The sequence below is a fragment of the Capsicum annuum genome, chromosome 7 (assembly GCF_002878395.1).
Source record: "Capsicum annuum cultivar UCD-10X-F1 chromosome 7, UCD10Xv1.1, whole genome shotgun sequence".
Classification (NCBI taxonomy): domain Eukaryota; kingdom Viridiplantae; phylum Streptophyta; class Magnoliopsida; order Solanales; family Solanaceae; genus Capsicum; species Capsicum annuum.
In genome coordinates, this window is record NC_061117.1 from 224,608,041 (window position 1) to 224,628,469 (window position 20,429).

Below are 20,429 nucleotides of genomic sequence, written 5' to 3' on the forward strand. Positions count from 1 at the left end.
AATAGAGAAAAGGCATCGGCATCCATTATCATTAGTACAACTAATATTTGTACATGCATAAATAGTGCAAATAATACTTGCCAGCCTAAAATTGCCCACAGCCTCAAAGGCACAAACACTCACACACTTTCTCTCTCTATCTCTTTCTTTCTCTCTCTCTCTCTCAAAGTCTTCTAAATAAACTTGTCAATATCACCTGAAATATCTCCATTTTCTCCGGCTATACTCGCCGGAAAATGTGGAAAATGCGTTGTGTTTTGTGTCTTCTACTGTTTTGTTGCTCAGCTGCATTTGTTTCAGCTCAAAGATCTGGCAATGTCACCTCTAAATGGTTAACACTAAGCGGTAACTAAATTCTACTTTCCTTGTTTAGTAAGTTTTAAGTGTAGTGTAGCTTGAAAAACTTGCAATATCTTCCAAGTTTAGATTAGTTGTGAAGGAGTTGAAGAGATCATAATAAGTTCGAGTCTTCTTTTCGTTTATTTCAGCTATAAATTTGTTACAACAGTTGCTTAGTAGACTTGTAGAAAAATTGTCGACGGAAAGCTCACTCTAGCTTTAGAGCTACAGAAGAAATCGTGAAAAAAAGCTTTAGATTCTGCAGCCTAGAATGAAGTTCAGATTAGGCGTGAAGGAATTAAAGAGATAATAATAAGTTCTTCGGATGCGTCGTATTTTGAGTTTTTTTTTTTCAGCTAAAAGTTTGCTACAACAGTTGTATATTTCGGAAAAATTATCAACGGAAAATTCAGATTAGCTGTGAAGGAATTGAAGAAATTTTAATAAGCTCTTCGGATGCGTCATTTTTTAGTTTTTGTGGCCTAGAATAGTTTTACCTACAATATTTCAGAAAAATTGTCAATGGAAGTTCACTTTAGCTCTACAGCTACCGAAGAAATCGTGAAAAAAAGGCTTTAGATTCTATAGCCTAGAATAGTAGTTTTATCTCCGGAAATTTGGAATTGAAGAGATCATAATAAGTTCTTTGGATGCGTCGTATTTTGAGCTTTTTTCAGCTAAAAATGTTCAGGTTAACTGTGAAGGAATTGAAGAAATCATGATAAGTTCTTCGGATGCGTCATTGTTTTTTTCAGCTACAAATTTGAATATTTCAGAAAAACTCTCGACAGAAGTTTATTTTAGCTCTACAGCTACCAAAAAAATTTGACAAAAAGCTTCAGATTCTGTAGACTGGTATAGTTTTGCCTACAATTTTGCTGGATTATAACTGGAGTAAAAGAATAGTTAGGTTGATTTATTCATTAGAAGAATTCAGCTGTTTAGTCCAATGAGCTGTTTTATACTGACTATTTTGTGCGATTTCTGGTCAAGTTAGTCTAATTAGAGGCAAATCTAAAGCTGCATCTAGGATGTGATAGTAATTTTTTAACAGTAAGCCGCTGTCCAGGAAGCAGTGATTTAATTCTTCAATGGTACTGATTGTTTGTATGATGCCCCCTGCAAATGAACTTTTGATTTTCAGTTGCTTGCCGTGAACTTTTAGATTTGGGAGAAAAAAAGAAATTCTCTTTGCAGCTGTCTTCTTATTTCCCACTTAGTTGATGCAACTGTCTGGCAGAAAGTCATCCCTAAATCACCTCCTCCAAAAAGAAGAAGACATGGAATGAGAATAATGAAAAGTTTCCCTGAATAAGCAGTTATAATTCCAGTTACCACTCCCTATTTCAGTTGCAGTGTTCTTTTATTTGCCTATTCGAGAAAATAATGAATAAAATTCTTTAGTTTTCTTTGTTGTATTTAGATTAAATCCATCTTTCTGCTTTGTAGGAGATGCACCAAAAGTTATAGCTCGCGGAGGATTTTCTGGGTTACTTCCTGATTCAAGCTATAATGCCTACGCTTTGGCACAAGCAATTAGCTTGGCCGATTGGGTTGCTTGGTGTGATGTTCAACTCACAAAAGACGGGGTTGGCATTTGTTTTCCTGATATCAAGCTCGACAATGCTTCTGATATCGATGTTCTCTTCAAAAACAGGCATAGTAACTACTCAGTGAATGGAGTAACTCAGACAGGATGGTTTTCTATAGATTTCAACTTCAAGGATTTGGCGCTTGTCAGCTGTAAGATTAACTCATGACCTTTTGCATCTTTGACTATATGCTTCAGACTTTATGGCGCTATATATTTGAATGGCTGTTTAGATCCGCAGTTAGACCTAGTAAGGCCTTGGTTAGGGCAATGGGTTTACACTCCAAAGCAGCCAGTTTTCGCTGTTATATGTAATTGAGAGTCTTCCCCAGCATCTTTGTTTTACTTAATAAGCTAAATTAATTTCACAGCTTTACTCATTTATAATTTAAACAGTGTTTAGCTTCTCTATCTTTTTTTTCCATTTTTTTGCTGGTCTGAGAAAGTGGTATCGTCACTCCCCTCTTTTCTTTTAATGTGGGATAGCCAATGTTCTGGTGTCATACCATTATAGTGTATCCAAAGCCAATATATACATGCATTTATTTTGTCCTGAAACAATTTTGATATGTTGGAACTGCATGTTATATCATTTCTTTGTACATACTTATGCTTCAAAACTTGTTTCTTGAACTTGAATAAAATGGGTTGGTGGACTAAAAAGTTGATCTAGGTTTTGTTTTGTGGAATAACTGTGGTCCTATCTTTTAACAGTTTGATTCTCAGATGAAGTGCTGATTGGCAGTCTTTCTGCATAATAACATGCTAGTATATTTGAATAGTATAATTGGTCACAAAATTTTCTCCCCTCCCCCAACCAGCATCTTATTTTATGTTTAAAATGAAGAATCAAATCACCTTAAAAAATAGATCATATATGTTTAAAGCAAAACATGTTGCTGATATGGTCCAGAGAGTCTAGCCAACTAGAGTTGGATTTATTATTATGTGCTTGATGAAAGTTAGTATCTGGTGATCTGAAGTTCTGCTAAAAAGTGATTACCCTTGATGCCTGGAACAGTGAAACAGGGAGTGTATTCACGAGCGCCTAATTTTGATGGCACTCCCCAGCAAATTCTTACTGTCCAGGATGTAGCTACCCAACTCAAACCTCCAGGATTATGGTTGAATATCCAGGTATGCACTTGATTACAGAATGTTTTTGGTAATTACTTGTTGCCTTCTTTCAGTTTTACAACCTCTAAGAATCTAAAGCAACAGTTTGATTATCATACTGCATTTGATGCGTGTTATGTTTAATTTGTGTTGGCATAGCTGTTAATTAACTCATTCTTCTGCAAATACATTTCCAGCATGATTCCTTCTACAGCCAGCACAGTCTGAGTATGAGAAGCTTTGTTATTTCCTTATCTAGAAGTGTTATTGCCAACTATATTTCATCACCTGAGGTGAATTTCCTTCGAAATATCGCATCACGATTGAATCCACGAGTGACAAAACGCGTTTTCCGGTTTCTTGGCGAGGGTGATATCGAGCCATCAACAAATCAAACATATGGTTCTCTAGTAAAGAATCTCACATTTATTAAAACCTTTGCCTCTGGGATTCTTGTTCCCAAACGCTATATCTGGCCAACGGACAGCAGTTTGTACTTGCAGCCACATACCTCGGTTGTTTTGGACGCTCATAAGGAAGGTCTTGAAATTTATGCAGCAGACTTTCTTAATGATGTGCCTTTTGCCTATAATTATAGCTATGATCCTGTAGCTGAGCATTTATCCTATATCGACAATGGTGAGTTCTCCGTCGACGGAGTGTTATCTGACTTCCCAATGACTCCATCTGCGTCAATAGGTAAGTGACAAACTAGTTTGATTCTCTGTGTTGTGTTGTTTATTTTCCTTTTTTTTTGTTGAGATGTGGTCGTATAAGCTTTATTTACTGCTTTTGTAGTTTCACTTGTTTCATTGCGGATGAGTTATGCTTGGCTGTCAATCATAATAACTTGTTGAGAAAAGCTTTCAATGTTCTTTCCCCCTTTGTATTTTGTCATTGCCCTTGGCAAAAGGAAAATTAATTAGTAACTTAGAACTTTTTGAATGCTTTAAGGGCTCGGGTGGGGTGAGTGGATTGGTGAGGGGTCATATAATGGGTTCGTAAAAATCTTGTACTGCACTCTTAACCTAGAAATTTGGGTTTTATGCTCAACTTCTTTCACATGCTATCTAAGTCAACCTTTTGGTGAGCGCGTCTCAACTCATAACTTCTTCAGATATGACGTCTTCATCAGGTGTATAAGAGCACTCAAAGAGGTTTATAGATCATGGGCTACTTGTCCTACATCCTTCAAGTGTCTTGTTGGATGTTCATATTTTTCCAAGAATTGTTTTTGTTATCTGCCTTGCATTAAAATCAGCTGATTTTGAGAAATACAGTTCTTATCGGAAGTGCTTTCTTCAAAATTGTTTTGCAATAGTAGTTTGTGTCAAAAAGTAGTTTTAAGTGTCAAACTATGAAAAGGGGTATGCAAATAAGTTGCCACCTAGTTTTGATTTGGGTGTTCTTGTCCCGAAAAATTCACAAGTATTTAGTATTATTGGAGAAGCTACTTTATTCAGCTTCTACTTAAAGTGGCTACTACTCAAAAATAATTAGTAGGCGTTTGGCCATAGATTCCAAATATTTTCACTTTGTTTGGAATTTATGAAGTTCGTGGAGAAGATAGAGTTGTGTTTGGTTATACTTTTGCAAAGGAGAAAAGAGAACACTTTATTTGGGTTTTTGGGAAGATGGAGTTGGGAAACAGGTTTGGAGAACTTTCCCAAATTTGGAATCCAACTTCAAGTTGGATTTGGAAATTTTATAACCAAACATGGATTTTGAAATAAAGTGAAAAATTCTTTCCGATAAAAAGTAAATAGCTCTCATGGCCAAACAGATCCTTATTTCTTCACCAAAAGTTTGGTCAAACACCTTCATTTCTAAAATAAGTTTGATTTTCAAAAGCTTTGCTAAACAGTCTAATAATCCTACTGTTGGAACAATAGGACAGGACTTGTAAAATATTAAGAACATGGGCAAAGACTTCTATTACATAAGAACATGTTTCTACAGTAACATATTAAGAATAACACAGAAGTAGGTAACAGCTACGTGTATTATATAATCTCTTTACTTGTACTTCGCAATACCTCGGGTACTTTCGTTGTCCAATAAGAACCTACCTTATCTGGAAAAAAAAAAACAGTAATAGGAAAAACGACAAAGACTTGTAGCTTTGTTGATCATGAAATCATCTTGTATTGAAGAGGAGAGTAGGACGCACTAGACTTGTAAATTAGCTAGACCATCGAAGGCACTATATGTAATTAATAGATGAAACACTGAGTTATTGCTCTCTTAAAGATGAAATTTGAACCTATGGTTGGCAACGTATTGCATTTAATATTGACATTTAATCTGAGTTGCTTCGAAAGTGTTATGCTGCTTTGATCTGTCTTTTTCTGTGGTACTAATGTTGGTTCCTCAACTTTTCTAATCTTGCAGATTGCTTTGCTCATTTGGGAAAGAATGATAAACCTCAAGGTATGCTACTGATATACATGCTTCTGTAAACTGATTTATGTCGTTTTTTGTGTTCAAAGGTTTTCGTTTGGAATCTTGAAAGTAAGATGAACTTTTTCACACTTTGGTTAAAAGTCAATTAAATATGGTGTCAACTAATTTTCTAAAATTTGGAACCTTGAATTTAATAGACTTAACTTTCTAAGTAAATGAACTTTACCCTGTCAAATTTGTTCACATGCGACATACCACAAACCATTTTGAACTTTGAAAGACTAAAGCACAGCTGAAAGTTGAACTTTTCTAGGCAAAATAGCTATAGGTGTTGGTTGATCAGTGGCGAGACCAGCAATTTCGTAGAGGGTGTTCACGATTTTATATATACGTATGAAAAAATAATTTTTCACCTATATACTCTGTATAATTTTTCATATAGGTAATATATTTTTTTCGACGAAGGGTCCTTTCACTGCATGTGGCTTCGCCATTGGGCGTTATTATAAGTTATGTAAAAGTCAGTCTAGCATTTCTTGAACATGGTTCAACATTGTGACCATGATTCTTGATCTTCCATAGGATAGAGTTCTTGTTAGTTGCCGAAGATCTATTAAGATTCTTTTAATAATCATTTTTGTTTTCTGCTCTTAGGGTTCGGTTGAATACTGTATAAAAATACAACATTTACTTTTTAACATAAAAATCTGATCTGCTAAAGTAATATCTGCACAACTAATATGATATTTCATTTCCAGTGTATAACTTTACACTCTACATGGATAATGAATGGGTTTCCAATATTAATCCATGCATTGTTAATACTGAGATAATTTATTATGTTATCGTAGTACAATGTGGAAAAATTACGTGTATTAGCAATACCTGGATATACCTGTATCTAAAGATGAAAATACCTTAAAGTAGGCATCACCTGCATGAAAATCTGTGTTATCAAACAATATTCAACATATAACATTTCTGAGATTATTATCGACCGTATGATATCCATGAAAAACTAGTTCACAAACAGCCTCTTATTAATTATCCATGTTCTCTCTCTTGTTTTCCCTCTTCCTCCTGTTGGCTTGCAGCAAAGCTTCAGATTATTTCACCTGAAGGAGCAAGTGGAGACTATCCTGGTTGTACAAATTTCGCATATACAAAAGCTGCTTCCGATGGTGCTGATGTTCTTGGCTGTCCTGTCCAAATGACAAAAGATGGAATACCCTTCTGCCTTGGTTCGATAAATCTGATAGACAGGACCGATGCAGCCCAATCAGAATTCAGCAATATGGCTATCCCTGTCCCAGAGCTTCAGATAAAATCTGGAATACTTACCACCAACCTTAGTTGGACCGATATTATTCAAAAGCTGAAACGTAAGTTGAAGCAACTGTCAATTTGTAGTATTGAATCACGCGGCTTATCATGCTTCACTCCTACTATTGCATGCCTCTGTGTCACCATCTGTATTTAACTTTCCTTATAAAAGAAAAATGGAAGATTGCAAGCCCCAGAACTTTTATTCCTTTCTTGGCCCGCAAATAATTTACACTTGTATCTTTGCCACGATTACTTCTTTCATTTGGATTAACACTGTTATCTCCTTCATATCTGGATCTTCTTTACTGTCTTGCATTCATCTTTTGTACTAATAACACTTTCAGGGATTAGGGAATCTAAGGGGAGCTTGTTAATTCAGTGATTAGAAAACAGCTATTTATTTTCTAGCTTGTTAATTTTTTTTTAATCTGCACAGATATACTCTTAAGAGGGGAGCTATGTTGTAGGAATTCATCATCCCAGTACTCCTTCCTCATTAAGAAAAGCAGTTCTACTGTATATCCTAATGACTATTGTATTGTTTCTGAAATGTGTGAGAGAATTACAAACTGGACTTTTGCTGGCATGAAATTAGTTTTGGCTTAGTACTAGCCTCTTTAGTCTTTCCCACTTTGACATGCTTTTGTGGCGTACTATTTTCACAAGCTCTTTTGAAGACTCATTCTCAAATTTTCTAAAGTCCTTCATTTCTTATCTGGACATTTTTGCAAATGTTTACTTTTTCTTGTAATTATTTTTATTGCAAGGTTATGCACTACTTCAGTTGATATTTCGAAATACTATTGCTTCAAACTGCACCTAAACATTTCTAATGTCTTGCAGCGGCAATATATAACCGGTGGTTAGATTATAGATTGTTGCGTAATCCAAAGGCCAGAAGTGATGGGACCTTTATGTCGTTGGCAGACTTCTTGACATTTGCTAAAAATGCTACTTCTGTTTCTGGTGTAATGATAAGCATAGAGGTGAGTTTATTCAGTGACAGTTCTACTGACCTTATTTCTACCAAGATTCTCATGCATTAATCAAGTGTAAGCTTACTTTAGAACCCTAAATACTTATATCCATTCCTTATCACCTCTCATTCTGGGTGAGAATTCAGTAGCTTCTTATGCCATCGAATGTGTGATTGAATGAGGGGGAAAAGGCCAAACTTCCTTCCCATGAAAGAATTTGGAACCAGAAATGCTTTTGGAAAATGTTGTTTTTCCAAAAGGTAAATGGATTCACTTTGTCACTAGATTTTTGAAGGCTAATTCCTCGGCAGGATACAGAAAGGATCCCAATATAATATCATTCCTGCTACCAAGCATCTCCAGTTTTCTGAAATGTTCTCTACATGTAACAACTGAAGCAATTTTTGACTGCTTTCTCAAATACCATAGTTTCTACCTTTTTAGTAGAACAAATCATAATAATTCTATTTTCATTACTTAATGAAGGTTATTACCCATTCAGTATACAAAGTATTATAAGAAAAAAGTTAAAAACTTTGACGTCACAAAAATGGGGATAGCATAATTGATGTAGTTAAGTAGCTGCAATTTTTGGGCATATTTTGAGGAAAATGTAATGGTCATGGATATTTCTGTGCAATGGAGGTTTGACCTACTTGTTCGTTATTTGACAATGTTCTGACTCCATACAGAATGCAGCATACCTGGCAAAGCAGGGATTAGGTGTAACTGGTGCTGTTATGGACACCTTAAGCAAAGCTGGTTTCAATAATCAGACAGTTCAAAAAGTTATGATCCAATCAAGTGAGAGTTCTGTTCTGGAAGAATTTAAGAAAAGTAATTATGAACTTGTTTATATGGTTGACAATGATATCCGTGATATTGAGAACTCAACTTTATTGGAGATGAAGACCTTTGCAAAATCAGTTGTTATAACGAAGGACTCAGTCTTTCCCAGCGATAGCTCATTTCTCATTGGTCAAACGAATATTGTGCCGAAGCTGCAATCAGCAAATCTTCCCGTATATGTACGACTCTTCAACAATGAGTTTATATCTCAACCATGGGACTTTTTCTCAGATTCATCTGCTGAGTTAAACAACTTTGTTCTTGGAGCTGGCGTTGATGGTGTTATTACTGAATATCCTGGCACAGCGGCTAGATACCGAAGTAAGTTATTTATATGGCTTGTTATTTCTCATACCGTCTTCCAACCCGGCCCTACTTCCTCCTTTCCCTTTTCTTGCATTTTTAGTTTCTGTATTCATCATCGTCAAATATCATTCAGTATAAATGAATCTCTGGTGCTATCTGTTAGATTTGTGTATATTTTACCAGAACTTTTGCTTGGTGTATCCATTAAGTTGTGTGTACGAAATGCAAGATTACTGGATATCCTCAATTCTGACATATACCAATTGTTGGGAATGTACAGGGAACCGTTGTTTACAGTACAAAGAGTTGCCGCTATATATGAGCCCTTCTAAACCTGGGAGTCTCCTGGAACTCATGACTCCTCAGTCTTTGCCGCCAGTCGAAGCTCCCAGGCCGGTACTCACTGAAAACGATGTGACTGAGCCACCTCTTCCACCCGTTGCAAAGGTAAACCCGGCTAGTGACAATGGTACAGCTAAAGCTCCCGCTAGTGCTCCAAATGGCCAATCCTCAGTTGTTGCTAGCATTCTCATGAGCTCAGTTGCAATCCTTCTTGCAATTATCTTGGTATCCTGATGACCATTTCTGCCTTGGTGCCACCATTTTGTACAATTTGTTTCTACATCCTACTGATCAAACTTCTGGGGTAGTCTCGGATCAGCTCGTTTAACACGTGATTGTTTCCTTGTATTTTTCCAACGTATCAAACTTCAGCTCTTTGTTTATTCTTTTCATTCTTACTCGTTTCTATTTTTCATCCCTTTCCCCTCTCCTTTTTTCCATTTTGGGTCTGAGTGGGTGTTTGGGGTTTATTGCCTATTTATTGTAAGAATTCTGTATTGGATATAAGCAATGATCAATGTAGTTAGTATTTTTCATACGCAGCCTTCCTTTATGTTCCACTCATGTAACATAAGACTGCAAATAAATGCTGCAAACTTATTGACTAATGGTCTCAATTTTGCCAGCAAATTTCATTAAAGAGACAAAAGGCTTTGTATGAATTGGTTATTGCGTGTTACAACTTACAAGCTGAAACAAGAATATTATTAGAAAGTTGAAACACATATGGGGGTGGGTGGGTGCCTTTGGTTTGTTAGTGTATGGTATTACTTTGTAGGTATCTTATTTCTGTTATTTCATCTCGTTTCATGTTTTATTCCGACTTTGTTTACTGTTTTTTGTCTTGAGCCGAGGGTCTATCGGAAACAACCTTTTCACTTCTCCGAAGGTAGTGTGGTAAGGACTGCATACATTTTACCTTCCCCAAACCCCATACAGTGGGTTTGTTGTTGTATTATAAAGCAACATTTATAAATCTATGGTACATACAGTTGATATAAGCAACGTGTTACTCTTCTTGCAGTGTTTCTTTTCACTGGTAATTTTGGATTCCACTGATAATTGCTTACCATTTACACCCAGTCAAAAAAGAAAAAGAAGAAGAAATTTGTAGATTCCTAATGGGAAGAAGAGCAATTAATAACCAAATTGAAGCTATAACAAACACAAATCCTACAACACAAATAAACCATCCGCAGGAGTTTGTACAATAAGTTCATCGGCATAATTCAATTTAGTTGCTTCTGTCTCTGCCGGGGTGGTTTCACAAAACAGTGAAATATGTACCATACTTATTCTGCAACGAGCAGTTACATTAAGAATGAAGGCCCTACTTAGTTTCAGCCACATAATTTGACCAACTCCTCCTGCATGATGTAGAATGGCGATCAGCATTTGGATGTTGTTGATTAATTGCTCATATCTATCTGCTTCACCCTCAGCCCGATCCTACTGAATTACCTCGTGTCCTAGATCAAGTCGGGTGTCTGCTTTTCATAGTCCAGCAGATCCTCAGCAAGTTGATTTTCACCGTTTCAGATACCTGCAGTGATTTGGAAAAACAGGACCTTAATTCTGCAAACCAATTGATGAGGCTGCGCTGCCGGGTAACTAACATGCTGGAACTATATGATCCAGGTGATTCACATATCAACCTAAATAAGTAGGCTGGACAGCACACTATGAAACAGTACAACGTTTTAACAACTATATTTACCAGAATATCTATCTACTCCAATTCTAGAAACAATATCATCCTCAAGTCGGATTTGAACTCTGCCAATGGGTGATGGACTGGCTTAACAATTGGATTGTGAACCTAAAAAGGATCATAGAACAAAGGTTCTGAAAAAGCAAAGCAATCCAAATTTGCTAACTTAACAATGCATTTCTGGCCATCGCTACGCTTTTGTTCGTAGACATAAATGTTGTGATGTTGATACACTACACCAGCAGATCACAAACACAATGCTAGTTATATCTTTGTTGAAATAGGCTAATCTGTCAAGAAGTAATTTGACAAAGTTGAAGCAGACGGCACTGCACATACCAAGATTTTCTGACCAAAACGCAATGTTTCAGGGTCGAGTGGTAGCTAAACATGCTGAGGGTCTATCAGAAACAACCTCTCTACCCACAATAGCAGGGGTAAGATCTGCACACACTCAACTGCAGGACTCCCCAGACTCAAGATAGGTCGATTTTGGGTAGAGCATAATGGAGTATGTGCTTAAAGTATAACAGATTGTGTCACACTCGACCAATAATACTATCCATTCTCCTACACTACAAACAAATGAAAAGTTCCACACGATCTTAGTCCATTAGCTATTACACTAGCGGAGAATCAAATTGTACCAAGCGTATGTGAACAATGTTATAGAAATAGACCTTGGGCCTAACTCAACCTCAAGCGTATCTGAACAATGTTATAGAAATGGACCTTGGGCCTAATTCAACCTCAAAAGAGGAGGATTGTCCAAGTTCATATAAGCAAACCACCAGTCCATTCCCCAACCAATGTAGGACTTTTACCCATTCTAACACCCCCTCACACCCAGGCCCAACTGGCACTGGCGCGTGGACCGGGAGCCCAAAACGGGGATGGACCTCGCTCTGATACCATATTATAGAAATGGACCTCGGGCCTAACTCAACCGCAAAAGCTAGCTCGAGAGGTGAGGATTACCAAGTTCATATAAGCAAACCACCAGTCCATTCCCCAACCAATGTGGGACTTTTAACCACTCTAACAAACAATAGTTGATATGTTTTCCAACTTTATTCTATCGTGGATACACTGTATGTTGTGTGGGCATATGTTTTTTCTTTTGAGGCTGGAATGGTAATACTTGTTGTAGTATTAACCACAACTTTATCAGTGAATGATACACAACGCTATCAGCTGGCAATCGCAGCGCTCGCAACAGCTGAACCCATCGAATGCCATTTTAGGCAGTGGCGATAGTAGTTGGGGCGAGTCCCGAATGGAGACACATATTTTGGGGTAAAGGGATTTAGAGTGAAGTAGTATTATTGGTGGTGGATGCCACTTCTACTCCATCACCAAATCATCGATTTATCCGATATAAAAATGAAAACAATCCAATACTCCCTCCGTTCCAGAATAGTTCACATTTAGCTTTTCGAAAGTCAATTTGACTAACTTTCAAAGCTAAACTAGAGTACATTAATACATTATTTTAAAATTAAAACTCAAGATACTCAAAATCTATGTAAGGGCAGCCCGGTGAACTAAAGTTCCCGCTATACACAGGGTCCGTGTATTGTACGCCGCCTTACCTTCCACTTGTGTCGGAGGCAGTTTCCAATAATCACATGAAAATAACTTTACCAGTTAAAAAAAACTATATGAAAACTTAATTGAAATTGCTATTTTTCTCCTATCAATACATGATGTGAAAAAAAGAAAAAAAGAATACATTTTAAGAAATTAATCAAAGTTCATATCACTCGACTCTCAAAAAGGAAACCGTGACAATTAAAAAGATCATCAGGAGTAACATTTTTTCCTAATAAAGCTAAATTTAGACAAACAAACAACAAGATAATTCAAATCACCAAACAATAAAATTAGTACAAAACCAAATGCTACTAATCAAACTTACCAGAAAATAAAGAAGACCAAAATTATTTGCCATATTTTTTTCTCAAACGATCTTTAACAAAGTCATTCCTAGCTTTAGTACGAGCTTGTTGAGGAGCAATATTGATGTAAGAATAGTGTACACCAAAAGCAAAAAGAGCAGCACCACCTATAAAACATGTCAATGTAGCAGCAAATTTTGAAGGAGTCGATGGGTAGCAAAAAAACATTTGGATTTGATATTTATAATACAGTAACAATAATTTATATAAAAGTATTTTACAAAATTTTCAAGATCAGAAAACTGTAACACAAGAAAGAAATCTGGGAGAAGTGGGTCATATTGTTCTGCTGTGTTTGGAATTGGCTATTATCGGGTTTTTTTTTTGGGCTTCTTTGGTAGGCCCAATGCTTCTTGAATTGAAAAATTCCGATATTTTGAATCTGTCGAGAAACATAATTCTCTCCCGATATATCTAATGGAGATACATTTTTTTTCATTGTAAAGATACATAATTAGCTCTCGTTACGTTTTTTATTCCAATTCTGGGACTGTCGAGATACATAATGAATCCAACGAAAATACATTTTTTCCTTGTATCCCGATATATTTTTTTCGATTTTGAATCTGTCGAGATACATAATTAGTTTCCGATTCATCCAACAAAGATACATAATTAGTTAAAATTTTTATAATTACATTGTAAGGGTGGAAATTTGTGTAAATATGATATGTTTATGTTATTTTCTCTTAATTTTTACCGTTAAAACAATTGAACTTATACATAGCGCAGTGGCGGATCCAGGATTTAGGGTCGTGGACATTCGAGAGGTTTGAACACATACTTATTCCCAAAACTATAAAGTTTTGCCTGAAAACTAAAGCACTCAACTATCTCCTTGATTTACATAGTGTTTTTCTAAATCTTATACCAATTTTTAACACATTTTTATATAATTATACCTATTTTACGTTGAATTTAACAGTTACCAAACCACCAAAAAATTAATCGCAGGTCCGCGGGACATAAAGTTTTTAAAACAAGAGGCATAACCTGTGGGAATTATAATGCACTAAGTATGAATTTATGCCACATGAAAAAAGTGATTGTTCAAAGTTCAAAACTTTACAACAACAATCGTCAATAGTGTATAGCTATGTTGCTCCGACTCTTCCAACATTTCTTCAGGTACCTGTCGGATCCTCAATAGTAGCGCATTATTGGGGATCCGGCACTGGTGGGGCAACATTTTTGAAGAGTTCGAACAACTTAGCTATAGAGCATGCAAGTGCCAACAAACTAGAATGTTTCTTTCCTATTCATCAATGCAAAATCAGAAACATGGTTGTTTATAAGTTACATATAAAGTTGTTAAGACAAAGAAAATTCACAAACGTTGTTTTACATTGCGTATAATTTGATCCTTCTCGATGCTCTTTCAAATAACCCGAGCAAAGATGCCACTTCAAACTCAAAGGAAAAAAAATAAACCGTTCTTTTAGTATAATTCATAAAACAGTGACTCGTATACTAAAGCTTTTGCGATTCTTCAAAGTAGTTGGTCTCGTAGAAAGTTTATATTGTTCTTCCGCCTAGTTTTGGGAATTATGTAAGTTGTTTAGACAGTGCGGTTGGTGACTTAAACAGTTCTCCTGAAGCAGTAGGTGAAGCGGAAAGTTTTTGTAGTTCTCCTGAAGCAGTAGGTGTACCGGGAAATTTATGCAGTTCCGCTGAAAAAAGAGGTCCTTTAGCCTCGAGTTCTGCAATTTCTTTCACAACTTGAGCTTTATCTGCCTCGAATTGTTCATCTTCTGCAAACAAATAATGCTCTGTATTTATATATACTATTCCCCATACAAAGATGATATCGAACAATATATTGGTTGATTGACAAAAATAGAGTACCTTTATCAATCCTGAAGCTTGCAAAGAAGCGCAGAAGCTTGCTTCGATTGACCACAATTATGTTTACGATATCAGTAGGTTTGTTTCTATTAGCCACGAAAAGCTGTCAACGGAATATAAGAACAATCACAAAGAAGCACGAGTCATACATGAACACTAGGTAATTAGTAATCAAACGTTTGAAGTGTCACCTTAAAAACGTGGAATGCATCCAGCTGAATGTTCTTGCTAGCCTCCTGAAACATGGAAAGACTGAGTAACGAATGTAGCAGCAAGATCGAGTACCATAACAATGTGACAAATATCAAACGAAGAGAGTCAAACTCATGATCGAAACCTTAGTAAATGACATACCCTCAAAAGATTCATTAAAATCCTTAAATTATCCTTTGAGCCGACATAGCGTGTCATCACAGCAGAGTTTGAGCGATCAAGCAAAATATCTCCCAAAAGCTGTAAAAATAGATAAAGTGTAGATAAAGCAATTGAATAATTTATAAGCATAACAAGAAAAACTTTGCCCGGATAAAATATAGCAGAGAAATTACGTAAATATATACAAAGAGAAAGAAAATCATTGAAGTCCAGCTGATCGTATCAAATAAAAAGAGACGAGAATATGACTAAGAATTCGTATACATCTACTTTACCTTGATAGCTTGTCTTCTGGTAATATAATTTGCAGATTCCAAAAGCTTTGCATTAAATTCAGTGAAGAACTATAACCAAAAAAGAAGTAGAATATGTTACACTGGTATATTGTTGAAGTTGGTGCTGACGAAGTTTAGTACGTAAAGAAAATCATACAACTGACAAACGGAGATCATAACATACCCAATCATAATTTTCAACAAGGAATTCAGAAACCGTGGATTTGTGCCTAGTCATGAGTTCCTGCAATAAGTTGCAAATGAAAACAAAGATTCATACTTGAGTAATAGTATGACGGGACTGACTGGCGGTAATAGAGCATTGCTAACACAAATGGAACTGATCGAGAAATTTTGCCATCGCAGAGTTGGTGGAATAAGACTCTGTGACTATTTTTCACATGAATGCTCAAGATTATATGATCCAATCTCATACAAAAGTTCACTCATGAGAGAGAAATTAACACCGCGTGCAAGTTAAATATTTTTTCAAAGGTCGAACACATGGAAGTGAATTTATTAGGCGACATGAAAGTTTTATTAGTACTAGCTACTTACCCGCTCCTTTGTCATACAAACTATTGTTACCTCATCTAGAAATCTAAGCGGTAAGGAACACTGGAACTTTTTGAATTTATATACAAGAAACTCAACAACTTTAAGGATGTAGCTATTTCAGATTATTAACCCAACAATTTCATCATACAAAATGAAATAAATTTGGTCCCTATCAATGTCTCACACATGTAATGTCATACACTAAAAAGGAAGCCCGGTGCACTAAGCTCCCGCTATGCACATAGTCCGAGGAAGGGACCGGCCACAAGGGTATATTGTAGGCAGCCTCACTACAACAACTACAGCATCATATCCGGTGTATTCTCACAAAGTGGGGTTTGGGGAGGAAAAAGTGTACGCAGTCCATACTGCTACCTCGGATGAAGTAGTGATGTTGTTTTCGATAGACACCCAGCTTAGGACAAATAACAGTATAACAAGCAGAAAACATAAAAACAAACAACAACATAGGATAACACACCACTAGATAATAAAGGAAACATGACACCCAGAGAGTAATACTATGAACTATCTATCCGAAATCACAAACATCACCAAAACACCACGAACAAGAAACTACAATATGCATGCATAACACTATGACTACAGGTACATCGACAAAGAAAGCACTCATCCCTACTAGTAAAGCCGCACTCCTACCCACTACCCTCTACCCTAATTTGCGTCCTCCACACCTTCCTATACGCAGCCTCACTAAATAGATAATAAAAAATTGCACTTCCCAATCACTAAAAGAAGGTTGAGCTAATATAACTTTTTTGAGATGAAAAGAACTGATGTTACTCATAAAATATTGTAGCAAATCATGCATTAAGTTGAGGAGTGCACCATAATAGCCATAGGACCAAACATCAGAAAGAGCACAAAAGTTAAGATTAGCGGAAGATGCTGAGAGAGAGGGGCTCATAAATAATAACCTTAAAGGTCGCTGTAGCATCTGCAGCAACATCAAATTCTGGGATTTGCATATAGTCGAAAAACTGTTTCATGTGCTTGGACTTCAACACAGATCTGCAAATATTTGAGAAATTATGGGAAAACTACCCATAGACAACGATAAAACAAACAATACAAATTAATCAGAGAATCATAACGCATATTGAAAAGACAAAAAAAGTATAATTAGTTGAAACAAAAGGCAAGGAGGCCCTGTTGTTCAGAATCAAATAGAAACAAAGCTCGTGATCAGAGCAACTTCCAATTAGCATAATGACGGGTGTTCTCGGAATTGCTAACCTTGCAACAACCTGATGTCGGATACACTCCCTCAACATTGCTCCGTAATGCAAAGCGAGACTCGCATCATCATACCTATAATAGAAACAGTTAGAACAAGACTTTTCTTTGGAAATTAATTTCTTTTTCTGACAAGTAACGTAATTGGTAAAGCTAGTATAAACATCTAGCTGTCTTATGGAATATACTAGGGTGAAAATTAAGACCTTTAGTGACAAAGATCCTGCTAACAAAAGGTACTAAACACATAAATGTTTTTGACTTTCAAAGATCGTGCTACAGTTAAGGATTAGGAGGACGAGAGGGATTCTGCCAAACTGGTAAGGAAAAAAAGAAAAACGAGAAAAAATAGGATTAGCTTACCCAGTTACCAAATGATCCATAAGATCTGTGTTGGCTTCCAAGTAATCTGATGCAATCAATCGTGAATTAACTGGTCGCCTTTGCAGATTGGCAACAATTCGCGTGGCATCTTTACGGGCCTATGAAAATAATGGTCATATTGGTAACAAGTCCGGGCAATAGAACAAGGCAAACATCCTTTAAATAGAGACAACGGATAGCAAAAAGTGTAAAGTATCCTCAAAAAGTGATGCAAATTCTACAATAGTAAAATCTTGAAAGCTTAGCTCTTAAAAGAATTAATGAACAAAATACTCACCTCCAAGTTTAATTTAGGAAGACAAAGGATGATGAGACGTAGTGTATTTTCTCGAAAGAATTCCTGAGTTAGTTGGGAGCAAGCTTCAGGAGCAGGTTCACATTCATTACTACCATACAAGATTGCTTTCATGTCGTGTAAAAGAGAATCCAACTCTTGCATCTGTATCATTAAACAACATGCATAACGTCAGTCGGAGTACAATGGCCTAAAAACACAACTATACCTCTAACAAAAACATAAATGGACGAACCAATTCCTCCTATTGAAAAGGAAAAACAAAAGAAAACATTTACACAAGTAGACATAAAGAATGTTAAAAATTGTTCTTTTCACAAATTAAACCCGAGTGTATCCTCCAATCACTCTCCTGTAATAATCGTCTCATAAATTTTGGTCGAGTGGTCAATGAAGTGGACTGAGAATATAAGGTCTCGGGGTTCAAATCCTACCAGAGACAAAAAAAATAAATCCACTAGGCGATTCTTCTCATCTATCCTATCTCATAAATTGTGGTCGAGTGATCAATGAAGTGGATTGAGAACATGAGCTCTCGGGGTTTAAATCCTACCAGAGACAAAAAATAGTTGTTAATCACCTGTTTGGGATCAACATCAACATTGTTATGAAGGGAATCAACAGCCTCTAACAAGCACCTCACTCGACGAACAACTTCAGCAGGAGGCTTAGGCTTAGGCTTTGATTTGAAAATAGACTTAACACCGGTAGAACGGAATGCATTAGTAAACAACTTCTTCAAATTATTCGAAGATCTTTTCTTTTTCATAGAACCATTAATCCCATTTGCTAATCCCATTGTTTTATCAGCAAATTTAGCTGCTGGAATCGGCATTGTAATCCAAAATTATGCAGCATCAGCAGCAACAATGAAACACGATGTATTTATACAAATTGTGTGTAATTCTGTGAAGAAAAATAGCAATAACAATGCCATTTATACCAATCTAATGAAGATTATTAACTTTTCTTATATGATTTAGAATTAGAAAAAAAAAAAAAACATTATACAAATGAGATGTTTTTTTTGTTTTTTTGGATAATTATAAAAGCAGAATTAGAGGAGAATTTGGAATGATGTGAAATTTCATATTGGATTTTTGCTGCAAATTGCAAAAATTCCACCACCCTCCTTCTCCTCCAATGATAATCTATGCACTTTTGCATATATCTGCTAATTTCTCCAACTGTTTTTTTTTCATTTTTATTTTTTGTCCTTTTATTTAATCTTAGATAATACATTATTTTTTTAAATAAAAGATTGATAAATATACTTAAAAAAAAGAAGAAGAGAGATTAATATTCTCCGTTAATATTTGTTTTTGTATCCTGATAAATATTACAAGACAAGAAAATTAAGACTAGTTAAATATTTTTATTTGCATGGAGGGTTTATGTTTAATTAATAATTAATTAAAGTAAAAGGAAGAATATGTATCACTTGTCCGACCCAAATTACCGTCTCAAATTTCCTAATTTGCATTAATTAATTTTTCATCAAATTAAAATGTAATCATCAATTAAATGGGGTACTATGTAAACTAACAGTACTTTATTGTTGGTTAAAATGGTTAGTAGATAACTAACAATCGAATTTTCAATTAGTTTTATACTACACTAAATATACATGGCATATCTCTTTATAACAATTATCCTTTGCCATCGCTTAGTGCTTTGATTAGAAAACATCAATTACCCATGCAAAAGCCCGAAGGGCATAACATGTCTAAAATGAGCATCGACCTGAGGCATCCTTATGTTACACTCTGAAAACTGTATAACTTATCCACAGTGAGTCTATGGAGCTTCTATGAGATACATTACATATATAGGTCTGAAACTGAATTATCTTCCCGTCACTCTTTTTATGATGGTCCATCAAAGCAATCACAACTTAACCCAGTACTTGATCCAGACTAGGCTTGCTGGTGCTGTGTGTATTCTTGATGATGAGCCCACCACTAGTGGCAGACAGTGCGGTTACTGTGTGTCAGCTGCTCCCTTGCTGTAATGGTCCAGCCCTGTTTGTTTGTTCGGCACCGAGTTCCAGAAGAATATTTGCTGGGAATTTCTTGTGGCTGGCTCTGAGCAAGGCATTGAAGCTGGACAAGTAAGGCTTAGATTAATTACTAAAGCTGACAAGCAAACTACTGTAAAGGAGTGAGAGTATAAGTGCCACCAGTATAGCAGATGGAAGGTTTATAAGCTTTTCCTTTCCTCCTTGTCGTGTCAATTTGTGTGTAAAGATGGTCACTGTAGTTGCTTAGGACTTCTGTCTTGTCTTATGTTCCATGAATTTTATTACAACACACCAAGGTGGTGTGAAATGTACAAGAAACAGTGCATAAATTCCTTGAAATAGAAATAGAGGTGCCACTGTTATTTCTTTCCTGTCGCCTTCATTCTTGAGTCTTGAGTGGACTCAGATGGTTGTGTCGCCTTCATTCTTGAGTCTTGAGTGGACTCAGATGGTTGTGTCGCCTTCATTCTTGAGTCTTGAGTGGACTCAGATGGTTGTCTCA

At 36.1% G+C, this 20,429-nt stretch overlaps 2 protein-coding genes and 1 long non-coding RNA gene across 4 annotated transcripts; 1 reads left to right on the forward strand and 2 right to left on the reverse strand.

Moving 5' to 3' along the window:
- LOC107878770 (glycerophosphodiester phosphodiesterase GDPDL4) lies at positions 1-9,785 on the forward strand. The gene is made up of 9 exons (XM_016725889.2): positions 1-345; positions 1,789-2,082; positions 2,952-3,067; positions 3,244-3,745; positions 5,438-5,476; positions 6,544-6,831; positions 7,619-7,761; positions 8,445-8,922; positions 9,188-9,785. Exons 1-9 carry the CDS (start codon positions 237-239, stop codon positions 9,481-9,483), a joined length of 2,265 nt encoding a protein of 754 aa, XP_016581375.2. The 5' UTR covers positions 1-236; the 3' UTR covers positions 9,484-9,785.
- A 601-nt stretch (positions 9,786-10,386) lies between these two features.
- On the reverse strand, positions 10,387-13,273 carry LOC124885494. Its single transcript, XR_007042598.1, has 2 exons — positions 12,879-13,273; positions 10,387-10,792 (listed from the first exon to the last, which is right to left on the reverse strand). It is a non-coding gene; the product is annotated as an uncharacterized LOC124885494 (long non-coding RNA).
- Positions 13,274-14,186: 913 nt separating this feature from the next.
- On the reverse strand, positions 14,187-19,116 carry LOC107877418 (putative MO25-like protein At5g47540). Of its 2 annotated transcripts, none has more exons than XM_047393355.1 (11): positions 18,488-19,116; positions 17,890-18,051; positions 17,592-17,710; positions 17,229-17,303; positions 16,910-17,003; positions 15,598-15,657; positions 15,414-15,482; positions 15,118-15,216; positions 14,955-14,999; positions 14,764-14,866; positions 14,187-14,687 (listed from the first exon to the last, which is right to left on the reverse strand). In XM_047393355.1, exons 1-11 carry the CDS (start codon positions 18,740-18,742, stop codon positions 14,464-14,466), a joined length of 1,305 nt encoding a protein of 434 aa, XP_047249311.1. In that variant the 5' UTR covers positions 18,743-19,116; the 3' UTR covers positions 14,187-14,463. The 2 variants fall into 2 exon arrangements, with proteins under 2 accessions (XP_047249311.1, XP_016579553.2); XM_016724067.2 differs by having other exon boundaries at positions 14,187-14,669; positions 18,488-19,112.
- Positions 19,117-20,429: the final 1,313 nt, after the last annotated feature.